This window comes from Lutjanus erythropterus, chromosome 3 (assembly GCF_056507025.1).
Source record: "Lutjanus erythropterus isolate fLutEry1 chromosome 3, fLutEry1.hap2, whole genome shotgun sequence".
NCBI classification, from domain to species: Eukaryota; Metazoa; Chordata; class Actinopteri; order Lutjaniformes; family Lutjanidae; genus Lutjanus; species Lutjanus erythropterus.
In genome coordinates this window covers 34,207,425-34,232,840 of record NC_139319.1, presented here as the reverse complement: position 1 = coordinate 34,232,840, position 25,416 = coordinate 34,207,425, and the positions used below count along the sequence as shown (strand labels likewise).

Below are 25,416 nucleotides of genomic sequence, written 5' to 3'. Positions count from 1 at the left end.
TTATACTATTTTACTGAAGACTTGACCTTGAGTTGCCTGGGAGTGTGCTGGGCGTCGTTACTCTGTACATACACTTGCCTTAGATAAAGACTGAATATATGTATGTCCTGTACACTGAAAGCTTGAAAGCATGCTTAGCATTACTGCTATTTTCTTGCGTAGTCCTTAAATACTGTATTTCCGTGGGTACGGTTGCCATGACTGTTGTGTGGAAGAGATGCAACACAATCCAAAGGGAGCCTTGTAACCTTAGCGACCAACAGCAGCTTTGACAAATCAACAGATGAGGACGTGTAGCGTAACAGCAGGAGGTTTCTGTTTTTGTTGAGCTTTAAATATTGTTTTGTCTCTGTCTAAGATTGGTCATTATTTCATCATTTGTTGTCTTTGTGCAGAATATTAAACATACCTAGCACTTAAAAACTTGAAGGTCCTCTCATGTCGATGTTGGGAGCTTTCTTCATATGCAATGAGTCCTACAGTATATTAAAACATCAGTGAATTGTGTGCTAAATATGTTTCCACTCTCCAACGTAAAAAGCAATGTGACTGGCTTCTTTTTGATCATGTTAAAATAATGTATTCACACAATAAATGAGTCCTGCAGCTGTTATTGGAATTCTAATGAGAGGCCTCCCTCAAGTAGATGAATGAGCTGAAATGAGTCCTGTTTTTTTCCCCTCAGAAGATCAACACTCTCTTCAAAGTCACTTTGAATTTTGGTGGTGAGAAAATAAATGGTGGATGACAGAAACCCTTTTTTCTGCACCATTTATAATATTAAAGGAAATGATTCACAACCAGGATAGAAAAAAAAAAGTTCTTTTCATCTTGTCTTTTAGTATCTTCCTCAGGCATGCGATGAGTAAAAGACCGACTGGGGACCCCTGCAGGGGCTAATACGATTACCCAGAAATCTTTTGTAGGTTTGGGAGATGGGCGAGGTGGTTGTGGACAAAGGTCGCGTTCGACTGATTTGACATGCTTCTCTTAAAGACTTAATTTTTCTTCCACTTGAAGAATCAGCGGCTTGGACAGTAAAATAGTCTTCGCTCTAATTGATCTAAAGAAAAAGCTGAGATTCGGTTCAGTTAAATCTTTTCTCCACCAACTTCTTTACATGCCCCATAATGTCAACTGTCTTTCACTATTACAGTTGTTGCTTGGCTTTAAAATAACCTCTTTTTCCCATTTCTAGAAAATAATGGTTTGGTGACCACTGATTTATCCACTGATTCTCTGAAGGTGGTAAAAGAAAAAGTACAGACTACAAATGATTTGAATGATGTGATTCCCCATCACTGCTTCATCAGTCTGGATCCTCATCAGGACCCTGGAGTCTCCTTCACATTTTTTTTTTTTTTTTTTTTTTTTTTTACAATTGCCTGTTAAAAAAAAAGAGATTGTGTATTTCCGTTCATTTTAATATGTTAAAGAGATGAATCACTGCATATGGTCTTGTAGAAATGAATAAATTATTTAAGGATGTTATCTTGTGTGATATTTGTTGTAAATTCAGCTTTAACCACAAAGGTTTCAGACAAATTGGTGTTTTATGTGTGACCTTACAGACATGACTGTTCTGCACACACATGCTCCACTGTCTCTAACACAATCAGTCTGTGAGGACACAACAGTTTAAATGTTCTGCCACGCTCTGCTTCATCTTCCTCCCTGTCAGGAAGAACAAGCTGTTGCCAGTCAACTCCGATTAGCCAGACAGGCAACAAATGGTCAAGCTGAGTTGGGCAGGAACCCCAGAGAAAATACATGATTTACCAACACATGCTCATTTAAAGTCCATCGTGGTGTACTGCGTTTGAAGCCTGTTGTCAGACCTTAAATTGCAACTCTAACTGAGCTCAATCAAGTTACCACATTTTGTACAATTTCCTTTCCTTTGCAGTAATTCCCTTTTTTATAGGCTTCACAGTATGAAAGCATATATTGCTCTTGTTTTACAGCACCCATTAAGATGGGAGGTTCATGATTAAAAGGTATTAACAAGATTAGCAGACAGCTGCCATATGGTTCAAGAAGCACTGAGCTGAAATCATGATGGCACAGGTATTAAGCAACTGTACGAGGCAAACACACACATGGCTGAACTTTACAACGGGTTTATCATGTCTAATTGTATGATACATGCTTTACAATAAGCATAGCACTTTACATGTAATTTACGCTACAAACTAAAACCTTGTGTGACAAACAGTGCACATCGCAAAGCTAAACAGGAAAATTAATGTAGATCTCAGCAATGTTTTAGATCTTTTTTGGCTTTATTGCAATTCTGTATTGCAAAATCCTAACCTTCTGAAGCTAATTAATACATAATAAACCAACAGGTGTGTGTATGTGCTGTAATAGGTCTTCTTTGAGGTTTGAAACAGCAATTAAGGTATCACACTGTAGCTACTCCATTATCACTTAGCACATTGCATACAAGGGCTGTGTATTAGCAAGAATCTGACAATAAGATACAAGGATTATGATTTGTATTGTGTACTATGCTTTTTTTTTTTTTTTTTTTTTAAACTGTCATGGTATAAAGAGCACACCACCATAGGCATAAAATCTGAGTTGAAAAAGTTTTTATGTAATCAGAACAGTGAAAATAGATAACAGCCCTGCTATCTAGTGGTCTGGGTTTAATCACAATACAAAATGAACCGCTGCCACGAATCCTTGCATGTATCATCATATGACAATACTAGTGTAGATAGTGTCACAAAACATAACATGGCGATACTCAAGCGTGTCAGTATTTTCTTACACCCCTACCACATATACACTGAAAATATATTTTTGACATTTTCAGTTCAATTTAAATTCAGTTAGTTTTCCAGGGTAGGTTTGATTGTTCAGTTTAGTTTTTAAATTTATTTTAAAATGTTTTATTCACAGGCAAGAAGACACAATTGTTTGACTTTGATGTGCTGGGTGGGGCTCTGTCTTGTTTCCCCTAACTTAATGCCTCTCCAAGTGTACAGTGGTGTTAAGATGTAGTTTGCAAGACCTTGACCTGACTGACATCATTATCTAGCTACAAGCCTGGATAAACTTCTCTCTCGCAGATATGCTATTATAAGAAATAATGTGGCTTATAGGAAGTTAATGAATTTTAAAAACACATTAAATGCATTAACTTGTGTTACTTAAAGTGTTTGAAGTCCCCCCCCCCCCCCTCCACTGGCCGCTCTGAGCACACCTCCCTCTCCTCCTCCTCTTAAGGCTACTTCGCCAGATGGTGCAGCCTTTTCTTTTGTTTACCCATCGTCCCTGAGTTTACCTAACCAACCTTAGCTACTAAACTATGGGAACTGCCCGAGCAGCATCACCGTCGGACATCGACAAGTAAGTTATCTTTTTCACTTCCCGCTAAGTGAACCCGCTCGACCAAACATCTTTGTCGGAACATTAAAAATAGACCTGCATCCACCTTTTACTTAGCTATCCCTGCTGAACAACTCAGACGTATTGTGGCCAGCTGTTGTCGTTTGCTGTCTTGCTGCATGGTGGTAAAAGACAGATCAATACACGCGCTTTACCTTCAACAATACTTCCAGTAATCATAACATTGGACTTTGACGGCCATGATTGCGATTCTGACTTTTGACACCTGTGGAATACGCTTCTCTTCTTACTTTTATTTGTGATTTCTCGAACTAACTTTTTGCCAATTTGTCCGCATAACTGTTCGCCGTCTGACTGACAACTCGGAAAACCAATGACAGGATATAAAAGTCTGTGTACACCGCCGTTACCATAGTTACGGACCGACATTCCAAAGAACTGGAAATCGAGGGGCGGGACTAGAATTAAGCATGGGTGGATGCACTTTTGAACAGCAAGTAACGGCAAGAAACTTTTTTTTTGCTAACTCTCATGAATTGACCGAATAAAAGCATGCACATTTGAGTGTAAACTGACAAACACATAGTTGTGAATGTCCTCAAACGGCGACCATCGTAACCAGCGCTAACGTGTAGCTTTACCAGCATGTAACAGCTATAGCTAACTTAGCTAACGGCAACGCGTCAGCTAACTTCACCCCAACTTTTTTTTAACAGCAACGCAGTGAATGTTTGAGACCATATATGAGCCAAAAGTTGTTTAACGCAAACGAAAGCCGCAGTCCGCGTTGAATATAAGTGAGAAGCAAATTTGCGAGGTAAAGGCTGAAGTTACCATGAGAGCGCAGTAAGGTGGGACCGTCTAATTCTACCTGCATGTCTGACAGGTGTGAAAACGCCTCTGGTTTGAAAATACTCTCATTGGATAGAGCTGCTCAGACTCCACCCTGCGCAGGTGTGTCTGTATGTAGAGTGTCATCCCTCGTAACATGCGCCAACAGTTTGCATTGACATGAATAATAGACCTTTTTCGGTGTTTAATGAGAGATACAGTAATTTTAATTGCATTGGTCAGGTTTATAGATGGCTACCTGGCTTGAACTAAGTATGTCAGCAAATACACAAAAATTTGCTTTGAGAAAGTTTGGGGAATGTGGTGACAAAATTAATCTGGAGTCCTGTATTATATCTTTTACTCATATTACTGAACACATTTGCCTAAATTTCCTCAGTCAGCCTTGTCTTGTCTAAATTTAAACATGTTTGTCCCATCCTAAATGGCAGCAAATCTAATCTACAGCTGTTGCTGGCTAGAGTTTTATATCAGTGTATATATGTGGAAAAACTGGGACACTGTTGAAATTGCACTTCTTAAGATAGTAGTCTGTTCATCAGTGTTGTACTTCTTATCACTAAAAAGAGGGGACAGTTTGGAGGAGTTCTAATCTGCAAGTTATTTTGCAGAGGTTTTTTTATTGGTCTGGCTAACTTGAAATGGAATTGGGCCGTATTTGGCCCTTGAACTAAAATGAGTTTGACACCAATGTAATAATGTATTATGTAACATCATTTTCTGACATACATACTCTCCTTAAATATTAGTAGTGGTTCAGTTGATAGAGCATGCATGCCATGTATTAAGAATCCTCTGCGTTGGCCCTGCTTCCATTCTACACTGTGGCTGCATGTTGTCCCCTCTCTGTCTCCCCTCTTTACTGTCAGTCTTCAGCTATGCTATCCATTAAAGACATAATACCACCCTGCTCTTTAAATATTGGATGTTGTTAATATATCTCATGACTGACTTGGTTGTGTTCTGTTATGCTGCAGGTAACTGAGCTTCTGAATTGGGAGACACAGTGACACCAAGATGGGAATGCTACAGTAGCAAGGCTGTGCCAGAACTGAGGCCAAGCTTTCACCCCTCTGCTGCATTTAGAACTGCTACTCATTTTTTCGTAGCAGCTTGACAACAGAACGGTTTGATAAGAGCACAGACACTGGATATATCCTGCGTTCCTGCTTGAACGGAGCCCGGGGGATGTATAATGACTGACTGAAACGTACAGAATCAATGGACAAGAGAAAGTTCCCTGGCACAATGTTCAGGCAAGCAGATGCATCATCCAAAAGACGCCCTTGTGGGGGAAGTGGGCTCAACCTGCCTCAGCCTCCACAACCCTCCTCCTCTAACCAGCAGGGGCGCATCCGGGCGGTGGAGGTGGCAAGAGGACGAACAGGGTATGGCTTTACACTGACAGGCCAAAGTCCATGTGTTCTCAGCTGCATCCTGAAAGGGAGCCCCGCAGACTATGTAGGTTTGCGATCAGGAGATTACATTCTGTCTGTCAATGACATCAATGTCTCTAAGGCATCCCATGAGGACGTGGTCAAGCTGATTGGACGGTGCTCTGGTGTCTTGAAACTGGTCATCGCTGAGGGAGAACGTCACAGGCGGCATCATCATCTCCAGCGCACAGCTGGAAGTCGTCACCACAGCAGCAATGCGATGGCCGCATCTTACCTGGACTCGTGCTCTAGTGACGATGAGTTGGATGGTTTCTATGACAATAGTGTTAACAACAACAATAACAGCAGGTCAGGCGGTGGAGCACGTGGGGGCTGGTACAAACCCAAACTGGATTCTAAGCAGCAGGGCATCAACAGGGCAGAGAAAGTTGTGGCAGAGCTACAGTCTGGAGGAATTTTTAATATGATCTTTGAGAACTCCAGCCACTCCTCCAGCAGCTCAGACAAGGACAGGCCTGGGGTTAGCTCGTCATCAAAACCACGTCCGTTGTCTGATCCAGAGTTCCCTCTGTATCGGAGCACCTCCTGTTCCCAGAGCAATCCCAACCTGCTCTCTGAAGAGGAGATGGCCCAGGTTCTGAATGACGACTCGGTCTTCCTGGACTCAGACTTCCGTCATCTCCACCTTCACCACCATGAAGAGCAAGACTTGGATGTAGGAGATGGGGGCGACTTGGTCCTAGAGCCCAGCGAGGGCATCCTGAATGTGGGCATGATTGTTGGCTATTTGGGCTCCATCGAGCTGGCCTCCATAGGGACCAGCTTAGAGAATGACAGCCTGCAAGCCATCAGATGCAGCATGAGGCGCCTCCGGGCCGAACAAAAGATCCATTCACTGGTGCTTATGAAGGTGCGATTGAATGTTTTGTTAACCACATGATGATAATAACTTGTTGACTTTTTAATTGAGTAATTAACCTTAATCTAAACTGTAATGACCTTGACAACCTTTCAACTTTAGATTGTTGAGCACAAGCCTAAAATAAGTTAAGATTTGATCATACTGCATTTACACCGAAGATGCTTGAAACAGTAAAACAGTTTACAATATTACATTACTTTATTTCAGCAGTATAAACACAACGTATGTTGTATGTATGTAATTCTGTCATGTTGTTGTTAATGATGTCTGGTAAGTGTGATTGTGTCATTACCAAATCCTACCAGGTCATGCATGACAGTGTGCGTCTGTGCAGTGACAGAGGTCAGGTCCTGGCCACCTATCCTGCAGAAAAACTAGCCTTCAGCGCCTGTTGTCCCGACGACCGTCGATTCTTCGGACTGGTCACGATGCAGGCCACCGACGACCATGACGATTATCACTTTAGCAACGGACGAGATGAAGAGGGCGGTTTAAGGACTTCCTGTCACGTGTTCATTGTGGACCCAGAACTCTGTCACCACCAGGTATGAATACAGAGACAGTGATAAGATACAGTAAGAGATTACAAATCTTTAAATTTTGGTAACTGTGTTCCATTTCACACAATATGAATGATTTATCTATTTTGTTTATATAGATATATGGATAAGCTATTTCTATTTAAATGTACATTATTAAGTACTGGTTATTTTATTTCCCACTATTATGTCAATAACAGCTGGGAATTACAAACTCAAAATGAATGCAGTGGTCAAGTGCTCAATCAGTGCTCTGCCAGGTGGAAAAAAAGATTCACTGAAGAAAAAGATTCTTCAGGCGGAGCAAGAAAAAAGTAAAATAAAATTATAATAATATTAATAAAAGCCTTTATCCTTTCTGGCTTATTGGTTTAAAATGCTCACTGGTTTTTACCTCACAAGATCTTCATCAGAGTGGAAATGTAGAAAACGGTAGTAGTGGTACTAATACAATACTGTAATTTTGGCACTTTTTTAAGTGTTAAATTTTATCTTTAAGAAGAAGCAGCTGTTAATGATTTTATACTAATAAATACAGTCTAAAATAGCAAAATTTAGATTTAAATGAGGAAATATATCAAAGAATATATAAATAAGCAGTGGTGAAATGTAACAAAGTGCATTTACTCAAGCACTGTACAATTTAGAGGTACTTGTACTTTACTTGAGTGTTTCCATTTTATGCCACTTTATAGTTCTACTCTACTACATTTCAGAGTGAAATGTTGTACTTTTTACTCCACTATCTTCATTTGACAACATTAGTTGCATCATTAGTAGTTAGTTAGTTATGTATTATTATAGATTAAGATAACATATGAGTGGGAATTCACAAGCTAGCACTTTATAAAGTATTTAAAATTAGCTCCAGATTTACCAGCTGGAAAATTAAAGTGATTATTGATACACCAATAATAATATATTACATGATGTATTATTCTGAAATGGGTGATTATGCACACTGTACTATCACTATTTTAAAGGAACTATATAGTACATTTACTGCACTAAGTCATAAAAGGACCAGTATATATCATCAGAGATTAAAGAAACATGCCAAGTTGAAATACTCCCTAACTTGTGTTATTGTTTGCCGGTTTCACATAAATTAGAGTTCAAATTTATGTATTTAATTTATTTTGTGTGTAAATGTGTGTTTATGTTTGTATGTTCACCCAATCAGTAAGTGTCTCTTAATGAGTTGTAAGAAATCTTTAATAATCCTTTAGAAGTAGTAGATATGTATCACCAATAAATTGAGAAATATGTTAATGCAGTCTGGTAGGCAGTAAGACAGACAGTCGCTGAAGTCAAAGTCCAGAGTGTGTATTTTCGATTCAGTGGGCTTTTATTTTGGGGATAATGAGTTTAGCTTTACATCACTAGACAAGTGACAGTTATCAACACCTGATCAACTTACGGTGTAGGATTCGTCAATGCTTGTAATTGTTAGGTATTGCGCCCTTAAATAGACTAAGTAAGACTGATAGATTGTTGTACAGATGATTTAAGATCAAAAGTTTGTTTACTCTAGTGTCATCATTATGAGATGTAGTAAAAGCTTTTATGTCATTAGTTTTGTCAGTGAAAAAAGGTGACATATATTGTAGAAATTGTCTCTGGATTGACTGACACTGAAAGTTGCTCTTGTTTCCTCAGGTCCATTTAGGTGTCGCTCGGAGGTTTGGCTTTGAGTGCACTCCGGACCCAGACACAGGAGGTTGCCTAGAATTCCCGCCCAGTTCTCAGCCTCTGCTCCAGTTCGTCTCCGTCCTCTACCGGGACATGGGGGACAACATTGAGGGTGTCCGAGCCCGGGCCTTCCACGATCCAGACAATGATGCCCAGCAGAACCACAGCACCAGCAGCAACAGTGACAGTGGTATCGGCAACTTTCTACCAGAGGAGAAGAGCAACAGGGTGCTTTTAGTTGACCTTGGAGGCCCTCCTAACCACAATCACACCTCTGGGCCACGACACTGGGACAGCCCGCCTTCATCCCAGCAGGCCTGGAGCCCCACCCTAGGAGCCGCAGCCTCCCACCCACCTCCTCCGCCAGCTCTGAGAAATGGCCACTACCGTCATGATCCACACCTGGCTGACCTCCCTCACCCTCTCCCCTTGGCTCACTCCGACATCCCCGGCAGGCACTCAAGAGGGGTCCACCCACACCACTACTCCCCCGGGAAGCGGGGAGGAGCTATGGGGGCAGGAGTAGGGGTGGAGCAGCAGCGGTGGCTGCCAGTCCATGTGCTGAGAGACTGGCGTCACCAGCAGCACCACCACAGCCACCTCCAGGGCCTGAGCAGCGACCAGGAGTCCTACGCCGAATCCACTGACGGATGGTCATCAGCCAACTGCAGCACCCTGCCCCCACCCATGAATAAGATCCCGGCCGACCGCTACCGGGCCCCGCTGGCCCCCGGAGACCACCTGCCACCACCTGGAGGGAGCCAGCCTCCTCCTCCTTCACATCCTCACTCCCACACCCACCGGCTGGCTATTCAGAAAGATGAGTGGGCTAAGAAGCTGTTTGGTGCGGGGGACAGAGACAGAGCAGAGAGGAGTGAAAGAGAGAAGAAACGAGGGAACACAAAGGAGGGAGAGAAAAAGGTAGGTTTGGTAAAGTTAAAATATAATTTTAATTAAAAATAATCCTGATTTTTCTACCAGTCTTCATGCTTATCACGTATTTTGTTCATTTTTACTCAAAATTCAACCCAGCAGATCGTGAGTCTTATCACAATGCTGCATTCAGCTAGTTTGTGGGCTTTTGGAAGAGTTGTGTTAAAACTGACCATGAGATGAGAAGCGCGGGCAGCAGGTAGCAGCCCCCATCACACACCCCTGCTGTGGAAATTTACTCTGACTAGAGTGTGTCCAAGACTACAGTTTATTGAGGCTATAAATCCATCTGTGCTCATCCCACTGCTCTCCATTGCATTCTCACCCTCTCCTTTACAAGACCCAGCATTTAACTCGTTCAGTCCTTCACATTTGAGTTTCTTTCTCACTCAGATGTAAAACTTTTCACTGGTTTTGAAAGTTGCGATGAACCGTGGCCACCCCACAAAACATCCTTGTACTATGTTGAATAATACGAGCTTCCCGGTTGGCTCAGTCCCCAGACTTTGTACAAGTGGATTGATAAGTTATTTATCCCCACTGCTCCAGTATCAGATCATGTATTATGCACCAACCAGGCATCTGCCTTCACCTGAAAACCACCTGTTTCCCACCTTAATGAGAGTCAGTGCAACAGCAGAGCACACCGAAGACTAGTCTCAATGAAATAAAAATAAAGTGTTTGTTTGACTTTAGAGATGAAACAGTATGAAAAATTTCATATCACGATTATAGTGACCAAAAATATCAGGGTTATCATTACTATTTTAAATGTTCAAAAAGTGCTGATACACATGCTGAAATCATTTCATTATTTTTTGTTAAAAACCTTTGAACTGTTTGAAATGCCATCATGTCCTTTGCAGTGTTTTTCATTGACACAAATCAAGGCTGTTGTCAACTTTGATTGACGCTGGACAGTATTTACAGTGAGATTTTCAAAGCATGTCAATCAAACACAGTTATAATAATTAAAATTTGAAACCACAATATTAATTATTAGGAGTTTTATTGTGAAACCTTTTTGATTAAGGTTAAGCATTTCTGCTTGCATTTGAATATTACAGCTGCAACAATTAGTCTATTAATTTATTCGTTTTCAACTATTAAATTAATCGCCAACTATTTTGATAATCAATTAATCATTTTGAATATTTTTTAATGTCCAAATGATTTAATTTCACCTTTTTAAACGTGAATATTGTCTGATTTCTTTTGTCCTCTGTGACAGTAAACTGAATATATTTTGGTTGTGGACAAAACTTTTTAGGATGTCATCTTGGGCTTTGGAAACAGCAATTAACATTTTTCATCATTTTCTGGTATTTTATGGGATAAACAACTAATTTTTTAATGGAGAATTATTGAGATTAGTCGATAGTGAAAACAATGTTAGTTTCAGCCCTAATATTATAGAGATTCAAAGAACATGATTGCATTAGTAATGTGACAAAAACTATTGAAACATAAATGAAAACAATCCAACTATTCCAATTAAGATAAAGCTACACTTGAATGTATTGGCTGTGTTATTTTGTGAGAACAAATTTCCTTTTTTACTGAGATACAGCACATTATTGACTGCCTGCTTATTGTTTCCACACAATAGAAAGGAGGAAATACAGGCGGCGTGAAAGATATATCCAGCCTGACTGGATTCTTTCTGCATTAACCTCCCTACCCTACACCTGACAGCTGAAATACTCACACAAAATCCTAAGAAGAATGTAGGAAACAGTTGTGTTGCCACCATCTATATTTACATATTAGAAAGCTACCAAAGATCTTGTTTCCTTGACTCCTTGATTCCTTTAGGCTGGGGCTTCCCCCAGCAAAACTCACAGTGGTCAGGGTCCCAGGGACCCCCAGGGGACAATCAGAGGAAGTGTTTACAAGGCCAGGGGCACGGTAGAGGCTGACGGTGACAGGAAAGTGGATGTTAACCCTTCTGAACAATGTCGTCTGACTTGAGACGCACAGCTTTGGAGGCTGTGGCTGTCATGGTAAGGCTTTTTAGTCACAATAAAGTGCCGATTCCGCTGTGACAAATGTAGCTCTGCTGTATTGATGTTGAAGCTCTGTTCTTTCGTAAGTAATATGTTATTATTAGTGTTAGACCTGACTTGTTACTTAGTGGTTGTCAAACTGGGGTCCAGGGACTATCAGGGGGGTGTAGGGAGTCCCCAGCAAAAGGAGGAATAAAATATTTTAAATTTCATCCCATTTTGTGGAAGGGATGAAATAATGATGAAATAGGTTGGTCATTTTGATTGATCACTAAATAATATATAGTGATCTTAGTTTGATTATTGATTGACTTTTGAGACTTAATCATCTTCAAACCTAAATCAATGAAGACAAAATCCTCTCAATTTGGTCTGTGTGCATTGACTGTGGGGGGTCTTTGACATGAAAAATTTTGGGAACCCCTGACCTATTGTATATACAGTAGGTAATACAGTGTAAAATGCAAAACTTAAAATTTGGTTGTCAGTATTTGCCACATGGTGGCACTGTTTTACTATCTAAACACCCATAATCCCTCTGCACTCTCATGAATGTCCATGTCAGGAAAACTAAGTTTTATTAAGAGAGCTGTGAAAACATTTTGGTACCCAGTTCATCTATCCACAGAACACAAACATGATTTTTGTCTCACAGAACAGAAATCTGAGGTTTGAGTTATTGATTGTGGAATTAAAGTCTGAGTATAGTAAATACAGACTCAGACGTGCAAATGAATCATGACTCTTGAGATGTGATACAGTGGTCGTTCATGTTTGTCTTTGTGGAATCAAAGAAGTTAACATCCAATTATGATGACTATACCCTGTAAGCTGTGGCACATTTCAGCCCCAGTTATACTGGTGTAGTTGTTATTTTTACAGGGAAGAAATGGTGTGTGTGTGTGTGTGTGTGTGTGTGTGTGGTTCTTATGTTGACAGCTGTGTTGTCGTAAACAGGAAGGATGCCTCTTTTCAGTAACTGCACAGATAAGAGCTGCAAGTTTTCCACTAAAATGGAGTGTTTCTCTGAAAAACCTCTGATGCAGCCACACCCAAAACAACCCCAGCAGCACTGCTGAGTCAGATCAGCACTTTATCATTTCCTTTTTTATCCAAATCTCAGCTCCCTCTAAAACCTTTTTTTTTTATTAATGTTCTGCTTCATTGCCATCACAAATACGATTTGTTTTAAATTGACCAGATTATACAGGGGTCATGTGAGAATGTTTGTCTCCACATATGTAATCAAGTGTTCAAATTGGTGCTATCTCTCACTCTTGCGCGCGCGCACACACACATATACACACATACGCAGAGTTGACTCAGTATCCAGGCAACACCACTGGCCATCTCCTGATGAAATGCAGACAGGACCTGCTTCTAATCAGTCAGTCAGATTCAACATGTGTCACATTTGGCCTCTGGAGCCTGTCAGCATTGATTAATCTCTCATTAGTCAACTGGGGTCCACTCATGTCTGCTCACTCCTGCCGTGTATTGAGATTCACAAAATGCAATCTGTGATAATGGAGCAGAATATTTCGGTTGTCATTAAAAGGCTAACTGTAGACTCGTGAAGACGAGTCCTTTCACCAGTTTGGTTTACAACACTGCTCAGTGTGGTCACATCAGTGTCACATGGCTTTGGTCAATAAATCTTAATGACCCAATGACTAATTTTGTCATGTGATCATTTTAGGCAGCAGTTTATGGCTTCATGTAACAGCAGCCAGTTTTTCCAGTTAGTGGGTTCCCACTGCACTAGTCATTACAAATTTACTATACCGTCTTTCACATTCTTATTTAGTTAAGAGAACACGGTACTAAAAAACACCTAGACCATATAATACAATTCAATGCAACAGCACAGCATAGTGCTCCCTCACATTAAGTGTTGCTGTTATTATATCCATCTCCTTTGTGTGTCTGTGTGTCTCTGTGCTGCTGCTGTGGTTGAGGGGTTGACTAAAGTACTATCTGGTACTGCAGGCAAAATCACAGGACAGTACATGCCTGTCTAACATGTGGAATTTAACATTTAAGTGGAGAAAAAAAAAGAAACCCATCTTAAAAAGACATGCGTGTGTATGCTTCAGGCAGAGTTGCACAAAGGTATTCACCTACAGCCTTCAAGTAACACTGTCGACATTTAGGTTTGGATAGTGCAAAATTCTAACATTATTATCCCATTGAAAGGTTTGATGTAAAACTGTTATAGATTAATTAACATTATATCCCCCTAACGGCCAACTGCATCATTAACTAATAAACTCAAGACCTCAGCTGCAGGCTGTCAAAGTTGTTATTTCACACAGTCCACCAACAGTGTAAAGCTTCTGTGCACTAAATTTAAAAACTGAATCAAATACGGATATATTAGAAAGATGAGTGGTATTATAATATAACTGATACAAGATATTTGAGGTCCATATTTATACTATTAGGGATGCACTGATTTGTCAGCTGATACTGACGGTGGCTGATACTCAGCTTGACTGCAACGGGCCTATCAGCAAATAAGAGGACATTCACTGATGGCTGTTGTGTTGTGTTGCATCCATTTTGTTCTCTCTAAATGTTGGTTGTTTGTGGTCAGACACAAACAGAAGTTGCTAGCTTACCCAGCTGCTGTTTCTGAGAAGAAAACAGTGACTGCACACAACTCTGGTTTGAAGAAGAAGAAGAACGTCCTTTATTAATACCCCTTGGGGGAGATTCGAGACTTTTCACTCCATTGTTAATCATTTTACACACATGTAGGTTTGTATACACACATGCACATGCAATCTGTGGGAGAGGTGGTAGAGTGGTGGAAACAGGCGCCCCAAGCAGCTGGGGGTTCATTGCCTTGCTCAAGGGCAGCTCGACGGTACCCAGGAGGTGAACTGGCATGTCTCCAGCTACCAGTCCACTCTGTACTTTTTAGTCTGACCTGGACTTAAACCAGCTACCCTCTGATCGCCAAGCCAAGTCCTTACAGACTACTGTACGAGGGCAATGTGAGCCTTGTGTCTGTCCTGTCCTGTTCTATTCCTGTTAACACGATATCTCAAGAATACCATGAGGAAATTTCTTCAAAGTTGGTGCAAAATTCCACTTCGACTCAAGGATGACCTGATTAGATTTTGGTGGCCAAATATCAAAATTTAAGGTCAGATGTTCGTGCGATTCTTGTGAATGCAATACCTCAAGAACACCAGGACAGAATTTGTTCAAATTTCGTACAAATGTCCACTTAGACTTAGAGATGAAGTAATTAGATTTTGTGGTCAAAGGTCAGTGTCACTGTGATGTCACAAAACATGTTTTTGGCCATAACTCAAGATTATTATTAATTTTTAAAATTATTCACCTGAACCACACATTTCAGTGTAGTGATAACTTCCATTTATCCATAAAAATAACTTTTATTAAACCCCGTCAAAGTCTTAATTACATATATTATATAAGTCTGGACAGACATGGATTTAAAACTGCACCTTCTTTGTTACCTCGGCACAAGTTGGGGATTAAAAATAACAAAAATGAAATGAACAACCACAAAAAAAGCATTTGTATTTGGATCAGCTATTGGCCAAGATGTCATTTAAAACACTGGTATTTTCCCAGAATTTCACAATTGGTGCATCCCTACAAACTATGTCATGTCTTTCACTTACCTCAAACATATCTATAGTATTTCTTTGCTGAAAATAAATATGGAAAACAGAAAACAGAGTGTGGGGAAAATATTTATTTCCAGACTATTGGCCCTGATATATTTTCTAAAATATATTATTCAGAACACCCCCCCCCCCCCCAAAAAAAAACAAAGAAAAAAACTGGATACAATCAGAGTGTTTTTCATGGTGTTTGGAGCAGGCAGCCAGTGTTAACCACTGTGTGAGAGAGTGAAAGCCAGAGCAAGGTTGATGTCACTGGTAGCAAGGCAGTCCCACCCCAAGTGCCTTATAATAAATACCAAAACCAGACATCCAAGACCACATTAGATTGAAAGAAAATGCAGCAATATATTTGAATAGCATACATAACATCACAAATAATCAAATATGAAGCTTTTCTAAACATGAGTTATGCAGCTGTCAGTAACACGGCAGAGGTGAGGACAGGAAAAGGAGAGATATTTGGAAACAATTCGGTCAATATTTTAAGCTTTTATTCAGCCTCCATTTGTAACAATCACTTGTTTCCTATCTGTAATTTAGATACAGCTTTCATTTTGTGGAGAGAAAGAGGACTGACTTGTTTCATTTGCCACTTTTAATGATCCCAGTGTCAGGTATAATTTACCTCAGTCCCATTAGTTTTGGTATTTTCAAGCTCCTGATTATGCCCATACCTATTTTGTATCTTTCCCACAGCAACCAGCTGGGTCTCTTGGCATTAAGATGCTCTCTCTCCCTAATTCACGTGGTATGATCTCAATTTTATGCAACCTTATACTGTCCTTGGTTGTGGCCTCTGTCGCAGTGGTTAGGGATAATTGGGAAAAGGACCTTGAACTTGATATAATAAATGAATGGTGGGAAAAGGCACTGGTCAGGGTCAACTCTACATCTTCATGTCTTCACGTTAAATTCAATTTAAGGTCCTACATGGGGTTCATTTTACAACAGCTAAGCTTGCTTGTGACAGATGTTGTTTGTCACCAGCAGATCATACTCATATGTTTTATTCTTGTTCAAACTTAGCTGAGTTCTGGCCTTGTTTCTTTAACAAATTAAGCAAAGCCCTGAATATTACATTAAAACTCTGCCCCTTGGTAGCCATCTTTGGGGTACCCCTTGTACCAGCCGGTCTCACCAAGAATCACCCTGATGTTGTTGCTTTTGCTTCACTCATGGTCCACAGTTGTGTTCTGCTGCAGTAGAAAACCCCAAATCCACACCCTACCACATCATGACTAACCAGTTGAATGTCTTTTCTGTCATTAGAAAAGGTGAAGTGTTCCTTAAGAGGTTTATCTGCCAGCTTTTACAAAAGATGGCAGCCTATCATTTCATATGCAAATAGTCTGATGTCTCTTGATCCAAACTGACTCTCATGCATCCCTTTTTGAAGAAAGCACTGTGAACACGCTTCAATTGTACTTCCTATGATTTGATTTGTCTCTTTGTAAGCATTTGAGGAGGGCGGTAGTGGTGGTGGAGAAGGTGTTGTTTTATGTCTCTGTTGTAACACTTGTGGGAATGGGGGGGGGGGGGGGTAATTTGAAGCACGGTTTTGTACATTGTATTTGCTATTTGTATGATGGTGGTTTGCGATAAAAAAAATATATGTAACAAAAGAACAGGGAGAGACAGTGGTGGGATGAGTTGCAGTAATGGGCTGCAGGTGGGAGTTGAACCCACAGCAGCTGCAGACGACTTGCAGCCTCAATACAGGGGCGCATGCTCTACCAACTGAGATTTTGATTTGGAACTTTTTTAGTTGAAAAAGTCTGAAAATTCAAGTCAGGAAAAGTATGGAATTTTGATGTGTGAAATGTGTAGGAACTGTAGGAGCAGCCTCATCACCAGCTTGCTTCTCTGACTTTTAGGCTACTGCCACATGTGCTGTATTACATTGAGCATGTGACGTGAATGTTTGTGTATTTTTTTTCCTCAGGGTGGTCGGTTCCGTGGTCTGACCATGGGTTTCCCTCCTCTCCCCCAGCGCGCCTCAGCCAGACGCTCCTTTGGACGCTCCAAACGGCTCAGCCTGGCCCGCTCTCTGGATGACCTGGAAGTAGGAGAAACACACACACAGACACATCACACTCACACACACACACACACACACACACACACACACACACACACACACACACACACACACACACACGCACAATTATTACCAACATCTGCCAACAAGTGTTGAGTGTTATTGCAGTGCTCGAGCGCTTTCTGACTGTTGTGTTATTGTCACATTTGAGCCACATGTGCACCATCTATCTCTAATAATAGCAGCTCATGCGCATCATACAAACTCACATGACACGTCAAGCCCTCTTCTCACATCACCGTGGCAACATACACACAGTAGAGGACAGAGCCACTGCATAGAAAGAGCCAGTGCACATGTACAGACTGGTCTTTATGGATTTGGACTAAGATTGCACTACAGCTTTGATAACAATTAATTACTTAACATTACCTCAGGTTACGCCTTGACATATGCAGCCATAATTTAGGTGTAAAAGAGTTTCTGACAAAGAGTCTGACTGAGTGGGTGCAGTATAGATGCACTGTTGCTAGAATTATAGTTTTGCTCTCCTTTTTGGCTGAAGGAAATGACCTTGCATCCAGTCATTTGAGAAACATGAGTTTTGCCTAACAGTATACTTACTTAGTTCTACTTTACAACATTTTCTGAAGAGGCAGTCTGCAGTGGCTGCTGTAGTACCAAGGCAGGAACAGTACAGTAGACTATTATCGTGGCAACCACTGTAAATTTCCTTGAGGCAGGCAAGTTTGCAGGTTATATTCATCTTAAATATGTTGGGATTTAAATGTATGATGTACCATTTCCAGTCAACGTTTCATTTTAAAATGAGCAGAAAAACAGCTAAAGGATAATACTGTACATTTGAGTGGAACATACTGAGTGTCATTCTTATCATGGTCTGCCTGTATGTAGCATATATGTGTGCATGAAGGTTGGCAAGGCCAAAGCAGAGTCCTGCAGTTTCATAACAATTCATAACAGTAGTTTTGGTTACTAAGATAGAGATCAGAAGGCAGCTAAATGTTTCCGCCGTTTAGTGGCTACTGAGGCACCCTGGGAGCAGATAAGCAGATTCTACACTGTCGCTTCAGTAGTGGATTTTTTTTAAATATACATTTTTGGCATTTTTCTTGTATTGGACAGTACAGTAGAGAGAAACAGGAAGAATTGGGAAAAGAGAGAGCGAGACAGGGAATTTCTGGCTGGATTCAAACTAGAGATGGAAATGAATCGGCCCAGAGATATTTTATTTATAGTTAAAGCTGATGTGGATAGGTTTTTTTTAAAGGAAAATCTTCTGATTAATTAAATTCCTCAAAGGGAAAATCCATTTTCATATCTTTTGGTTTCACCTCAAACTACAACCCTTATTCCAAAAATGTTGGGATTGTGTATAAAACATAAATTAGTAGTCCAGAGGTCCCAATGTCCATGTCCAATGTCCATGATTTCCAGAATTCAACCAACTGTGTTTACTGACAGCAGTGTTTTTTGAGCATTCCACAACTTCCCCAGTCTTTTGCTGTATCTGTCCCATCTTATTTCGAATGTGTTACAGGCATCAAGTTCAGTGTATTTTTACAAAAAAAAAAAAAAAAAAAGTTTTGTTAGTTTGTTTTGAGTATAGGTTGAAAAGGATTTGCAATCTGTTTTTAATTACTTTTTACACAGGGACCCAACATTTTTGGAATCAGGGTTGTATAATTATTGGCGACTCATAATGCCATGGGAAAGAGGTTACACTTCGTGCTTGGCTGTCTTAATGTCCATGATGTATTATGAGACCAGATGTATCTTCCACACAATTATATTCCTTTTTTTTCATTACCAGGTGATAAAACTGGAAGCACTGATGCATTTTTGCAGTCTTTTAAATTGCCCACCATTTTGTGTGTTCCAAACAGGGGTAGATCTTTCTCTCTCCCACTGCCAGACCATCCCATGGCAGAGTTTCTCTCGCTCCCTTTTCTCCTCATCACCCTCCCAATACTCCATCCCCATCTATTCTACCTTTTTCTTCCGGTCGTTAGGCCTTTTTCTCTTGCTGCACATGCGGTAATGTCTACAAACAGAGAGGGCTTTGTGTTGCGAGGGGGGGGGGGGGGGAGAGAGATTGAGAGAGAGAGATGGTGCGGTGTGTGTGTGTGTGTGTGTGTGTGTGTGTGTGTGTGTGTGTGTGTGTGGTGATGGTGGTGGGGGGTAATGGGGTTCGAAGTGTTAGCCTGCACTTCTAATGAGCTCTGATGAGCAACAAGCTGACATTCCCCTCGTTAGTGAGGCCTCAACACAAAAGCACATACAGTATGTAGACACACACACACACACACACACACACACACAAACACACACACACACACACACACACACACACACACACACACACACACACACACACACACACATACAGGACAGAAAGCCATGCATCCACATACACAACCCTAAATCAGCAACATATAAACACAGTGATGCACATTAGCATGATTGCACCATAATTGCACACACACACACACACACACACACACACACACACACACACACACACACACAAACACACACACACACACACACACACACACACACACACACACACACACACACACATACAGGACAGAAAGCCATGCATCCACATACACAACCCTAAATCAGCAACATATAAACACAGTGATGCACATTAGCATGATTGCACCATAATTGCACACACACACACACACACACACACACACAAACACACACACAAACACACACACACACACACACACACACACACACACACACACACACACACACACACACACACACACACATACAGGACAGAAAGCCATGCATCCACATACACAACCCTAAATCAGCAACATATAAACACAGTGATGCACATTAGCATGATTGCACCATAATTGCACACACACACACACACACACACACACACACACACACACACACACACACACACACACGCACACACACACACACACACACCTCCTAGCGATCTTGTTAGCTGTGCCATTTAAGCTACTCCAGCAGCTCTCAGACTTCATGCTGCTGTGTGTGAGTGCACGTGTGTGTTCACAGTACTATATGTATATGTACGTATGTCAGCCAGAGCGTGAGTCTTGCAGCTTATCTTGTGATAGGTCTGAGAGCTTAACCATTACACATGAACAAAAGATGAAACACACAATGTCTTATGACAGCAGTAAGTGGAAAGAAGTCGGGCTGTGTATGTCTGCTTTCTTATAGCTGTGTGTGTGGATTTGAGTTGTCTGATGAACTTTTCCAGGGTCATACATGCACGCGGGCTTAGGGACACTGTTAAAAAGAATACATGTGCAACTTTGTTTGAAAGGACTAGTGTTTAAAACCACAGAAAGCTATTTTTGAGATGACTGTCAGATGAAAAAAAGCCTCACGGGCAGTGAATTGAGTGAACCATTTCAAAGGACAAGTGGTCTTCCAAGGTTGAAATCTGAACAGCAAGGTGACTGTGGATGCAGTCAGTCGCACCTGTGTCAGCTTGTTACTAAAGTAAGACTGACAAAAGAAAATGGGCACAAACCTTCATGCAGATGTTGAATGCACAAATATAAGGCTGTTAAAAGTATCAATACTTAAATATTTTTTCAATAGCACATTTAAAAATAATACAATACTAAGATTCAGTGGTACTGGAAGTACTAAAGCTATAAAAAAAGAAATGACCTGAGTGTTCATTGAAGACATAGTACTGCCTGAAATTTGGCTTTGAGCATAGCAAAACCAGACAGTGACTTTTTCTGTACCAACTCTGTGTGAAGGTTATAATGTTGGAAAAATTCTCTTTTGTGTGCCAAAGCCTGTTATTTGTCTTTGCCATGGTATCAAAAGAAGTATTGAGTATTGTTTTCTTTATAGTAGTATTGTATTAAAGTTTAAAATTGGCAAAAGGCAAACAGTAGGCTGATTGACAAGCTGATTGCAGCTGTTTCTTCCTTGAGCTGCAACATAATGTTAGGTGAAGATAAAGATGAAGTTTCCCCTAAGTGAAACTCAAGTGTCCATGGGAGAGACAGTTCCAATTAATATGTTTTACCAGTACAGAACGTGTACTGTATGTATTTTGTCTAGGGATACAGCTTGCTGCTTTTAATCTGACTGTAGCCAAGTTAAGTCAGTTGTGAATGGATGCTGCACATACTGTAATAGAACATCCTTTTTCATTGTTTTTAGAATATTATTTTTTTTGGTCTACAAACAACCTAATGTGAGCTTCCACTGTTTCAGCAGTGGTCTACCAATTTTACAAACAAGTCAAAAAGGAATGACTATGGATACCAGTTTTTCATGTCCAATACAGATTCTACAACCCTGAATACCAGTCTGATACTGTATTTTTCCCTGTCTTAAACCACTAAGCTGTTCTATGTGCTAAATTTGTATGCATACACTTTGCTCAAGAGCCATTTTCAAATACATCACAGATACTCTACTCCTATGAAGGGAGAATTAAGCTACATAACCCACAACACGACTCATGATTTCCACGACAATTTAAGCAAATGGGTCATATTGTATTACAATTTTTCTTCCCTCTGACATCCAGTCCAGTGATTTTGTCCAGTATCAGACCAATACTATACTGAGGATCAGCTTATCCCTAGAAAGGCTAAACACATAATTAGTCTGAGCAGCGCACTCACCTGTAATTTTATTGGACATGTGATGAAAGTCCATTGGTAAACACTTTTAAAGTTCTAATAATTTCTGAATGCAGCAAAAAGCTGTAACAGCTGAGCATCCTAGGGTAGCGCTCGCACACGTTTGGCATTGAAGAAAAACCTAAAGCAGGCACAAAATGATTCTTCCAGTAAACATGTGTAGACATCCTTGGACTTACATTCAGGTATTTTAAAATATGTGCATTCTGTAATTGTGTTTCTATACACTAGTTTTTCAAGTTGCACTTGCCACTTAGGATTCCAACTGTTTACCCACAAACACATCATTCACTGGAAATGATGCAGTTATTACACAAAAGAAGACAAAAGAACAACAATGGAAGGAATTCATTCTGCCAGTGGTTTCTTTGACTGTGTTGATACATACATTTTTAATGTGACATAAAATGACATGTGTACATATTTTCAGGCATAGATTTCCTATGATCTGTGAAAACAAACAAATAGCTCCTGATTTCACATTACTAACACAATCTGCTGCAGTAACCTCAAAGGGTCAAAACGCAAACCCCCACTGGGTTTAAAAATATAGCCATTAATTTTGGCCTAACATCTTGTAGCAAATGTAGCTTTTTACTCCAAAAAGTATTTCATTTAATACTTTTCTGTGCAGCAGTGATATTGCTAAAATAAAAGTCAGAAAGACTGACTGACATGTAATGTGCATTGTTTTTAGAATTATCAGTCATGCTCGTCTCTTGAAGTGTACGATTCAGCTTTTTCACATGGTCCAGTCTTAAAAAAGAAACAAAAATTGCAACCAGAAGAGGAAGAGGCTGATTCCTGCCAGGCAACAGATGGTGAAGCATCTACTGCAGTGCTGCCACAACTACCAGATACAACCAGCAGAGATTTGTAAAGTTGTATCCATATTCACATGACACCCACATATGTTGCCCTGAGCTGAAACAAGATTTCAAACTGAAGCAGTTGTTGATCACTTGTGTCCCCATGCACCAATTAAGAAAAATGAGAAGTCAGCTGCCAATGGTCTTATAAAACAGAGTGGCCGAAAAATAGAATTACTGCCTCACAGTTGTATGTCTCCACCAACCAGTCAAGTTTACATTCATGTCTGTCCAGACTCGTATAATGTCTGTAGTGAAGACTTTGAGGGAATTTTAATATGGAATTTACCACTATATTGATGTGTAACTTTGAAAGAATTTAATACAAAGTATTAAGTGCATTTTTGGCAAAATTAAAGTAATCACTGAACACAATAGCATTGAATAATTTCCAGTGAGAAACGTGCTCTTCATGGATAAAGTATTTTTTTTTTAAAGAGGACTGATAAAGAGGTGAACATTATGATGTAACAGTGAAGTCGACCTTTGACCTTTTGAATATAAAATAGCAACACTTAAACATTTTATCCTATTAGATATTTGTGTGTAATTTTGTAATATTTGGCATTTGAATTCATTAGTTATGTCCAAAAATGTGTTCAGTGAGGTCACCTCTGATCTTTGACCATTTGTGTCAAGTTTGAAGAAATTTTCTTAAGGCGTTTCTGTTGTTATGGTGTTCTGGACATAAAAAAGTTTCTTCAAGAATTGTGAATCACAGAGGTCCTTCAGCATACAGTCATGAATGTACACAAGTAAATTAAGTTGATCAGTCCTGTAGTATTCGACATTAGCTGTGAAGAAGCCATAGATTCAGTGATCATGCACTCGCTCTCTCACTCACTCAAACACACACCCATAAAAGCAAATTTATGATCCTCCTTATTGGGTGGTGTATGTTGTCCTAGCTTTATTGCAGATGATTTGTTTATTTTCATTTTTGTTGAGCAAATCACTACATGACATTGTTTATATTCTAGATTTTTATCATTTTTAACTGGCAGGGACTTCCTAACTTATTTATTGCTCATGTTTTTATGTATACATGGTTGTTCTTTTTATATCTGTGCATGACTTTTCCAAAAGCTAATTGATTTAAGGCCCTAATGTTGGTTTCTTCCCCTCTGAGACAAATGCAGTCTGTTTTTCCATGGGGAAGGGTGGAAACTCTCAACTGATCTCACACACAAACACACACCATGGCTCTAACCCTAAGACACGCACCTGACTCCAGCGCTGAGGTAAAATCACCTTAAAGCTATAGTTGAACTTTGTTGGAACACTTTTAGTTTTTGAGGACACATGTACCTCTGCAGTGCAAGTTCAGGATCAGTCAACCTCCCAACAAACCTCCAGGCGTTCTTATGTTGTACATTTACAAACCCATAGGTACATTTGAAAGCATTACTGGTCTTAGTTCCTCCTGCCTATACTGGCTGTTAACAGATCCCTTCCTTCTTTCCTTCCTTCCTTACAGTCTAAAAGATGGGAGACACAGTCCACAGTCCTTTTTGTACAAAAATATGTTCAGCTGAATGATTCAGCTGAAGCTAATATGTGGCTTCAGTTATCTTGGTTCATTAAAACCAAGTGGTAACCTCCGGGGCTGAAAAATTAAGTCAATGTGGAAGTCATGCCTAACTTTACAACCAAATTAACCCTGTTTATGGTCTGGTAAAAAAACGGTTTGGGTTTTGGTCTCTATGGTAGGGCTGCAAGTAATAATTATTTGCATAATTTTCTCAATTAATTGATTAAGTAATCCTGTCACAATCTTGTCAATTGAAAAATTGATTAATCTATCGATCATTTTCTTGATTAATTGATTAGTTGTTTGATCCAGAAAATTAAGAAATCTAGAATCACAGAATTTTGCCCTTTTTTTTCTTAAAAAATGACTCAATCCGAATTCATCATATCAATAAGTTGGTGAATAATTTCGCAATTGATTATTAATTGATTATTTGATTAATCATTGCAGCTCTACTCTATAGCTTGTCTGACACAGCAGATGCACACTGCGAGTTTGCCAGGGCTCGCCTCCTAATGTGCAAATGTTCCACCAAAACAAGTTCCCCCTCAACACTAATCTCCAGAAGCACCATCACTGCATCCTGGGCTAAGTGCTGCCCAGGAGGTTTGTGCTTGCTTTAAAAAAAATGCAAACAAGGCATTCTGCTTAAAGCAGAATGTGTATGTGCGGAGCCTGACTTTTCTCCAGCGCTTAACGTTGTGGAGAGGGGTATGGCTATGCGAGACTACTCTATTGCTCATTTCCCCATTCATGAGTACTGTACAGGAGGTTAATAATTTATAAATCACCCATTTAAAATTATATTAAGGCTTAAAATGATACATAATTAAGTGTGTGTCTGCTTTGAGTGACACATGAGTGCTGCCACAGGTGGCTAGCTACTAGGTAGCCACTTAATTTGGCCTGCATCAACTGCAC

The 25,416-nt window shown here is 40.1% G+C and overlaps 1 protein-coding gene across 1 annotated transcript in view; it reads left to right on the top strand.

Moving 5' to 3' along the window:
• Positions 1-3,250: 3,250 nt before the first annotated feature.
• The window catches only part of LOC146330351 (regulator of G-protein signaling 12-like), a 65,334-nt gene continuing 43,168 nt past the window's right edge, over positions 3,251-25,416 (top strand). The window contains exons 1-5 of the mRNA XM_084715875.1: positions 3,251-3,357; positions 5,187-6,516; positions 6,834-7,073; positions 8,727-9,680; positions 17,306-17,425. Of these exons, the coding sequence (XP_084572001.1) occupies positions 5,431-6,516; positions 6,834-7,073; positions 8,727-9,680; positions 17,306-17,425 (2,400 nt within the window). The 5' untranslated portion in view covers positions 3,251-3,357; positions 5,187-5,430. The remainder of the gene's footprint in view (positions 3,358-5,186; positions 6,517-6,833; positions 7,074-8,726; positions 9,681-17,305; positions 17,426-25,416) is intronic.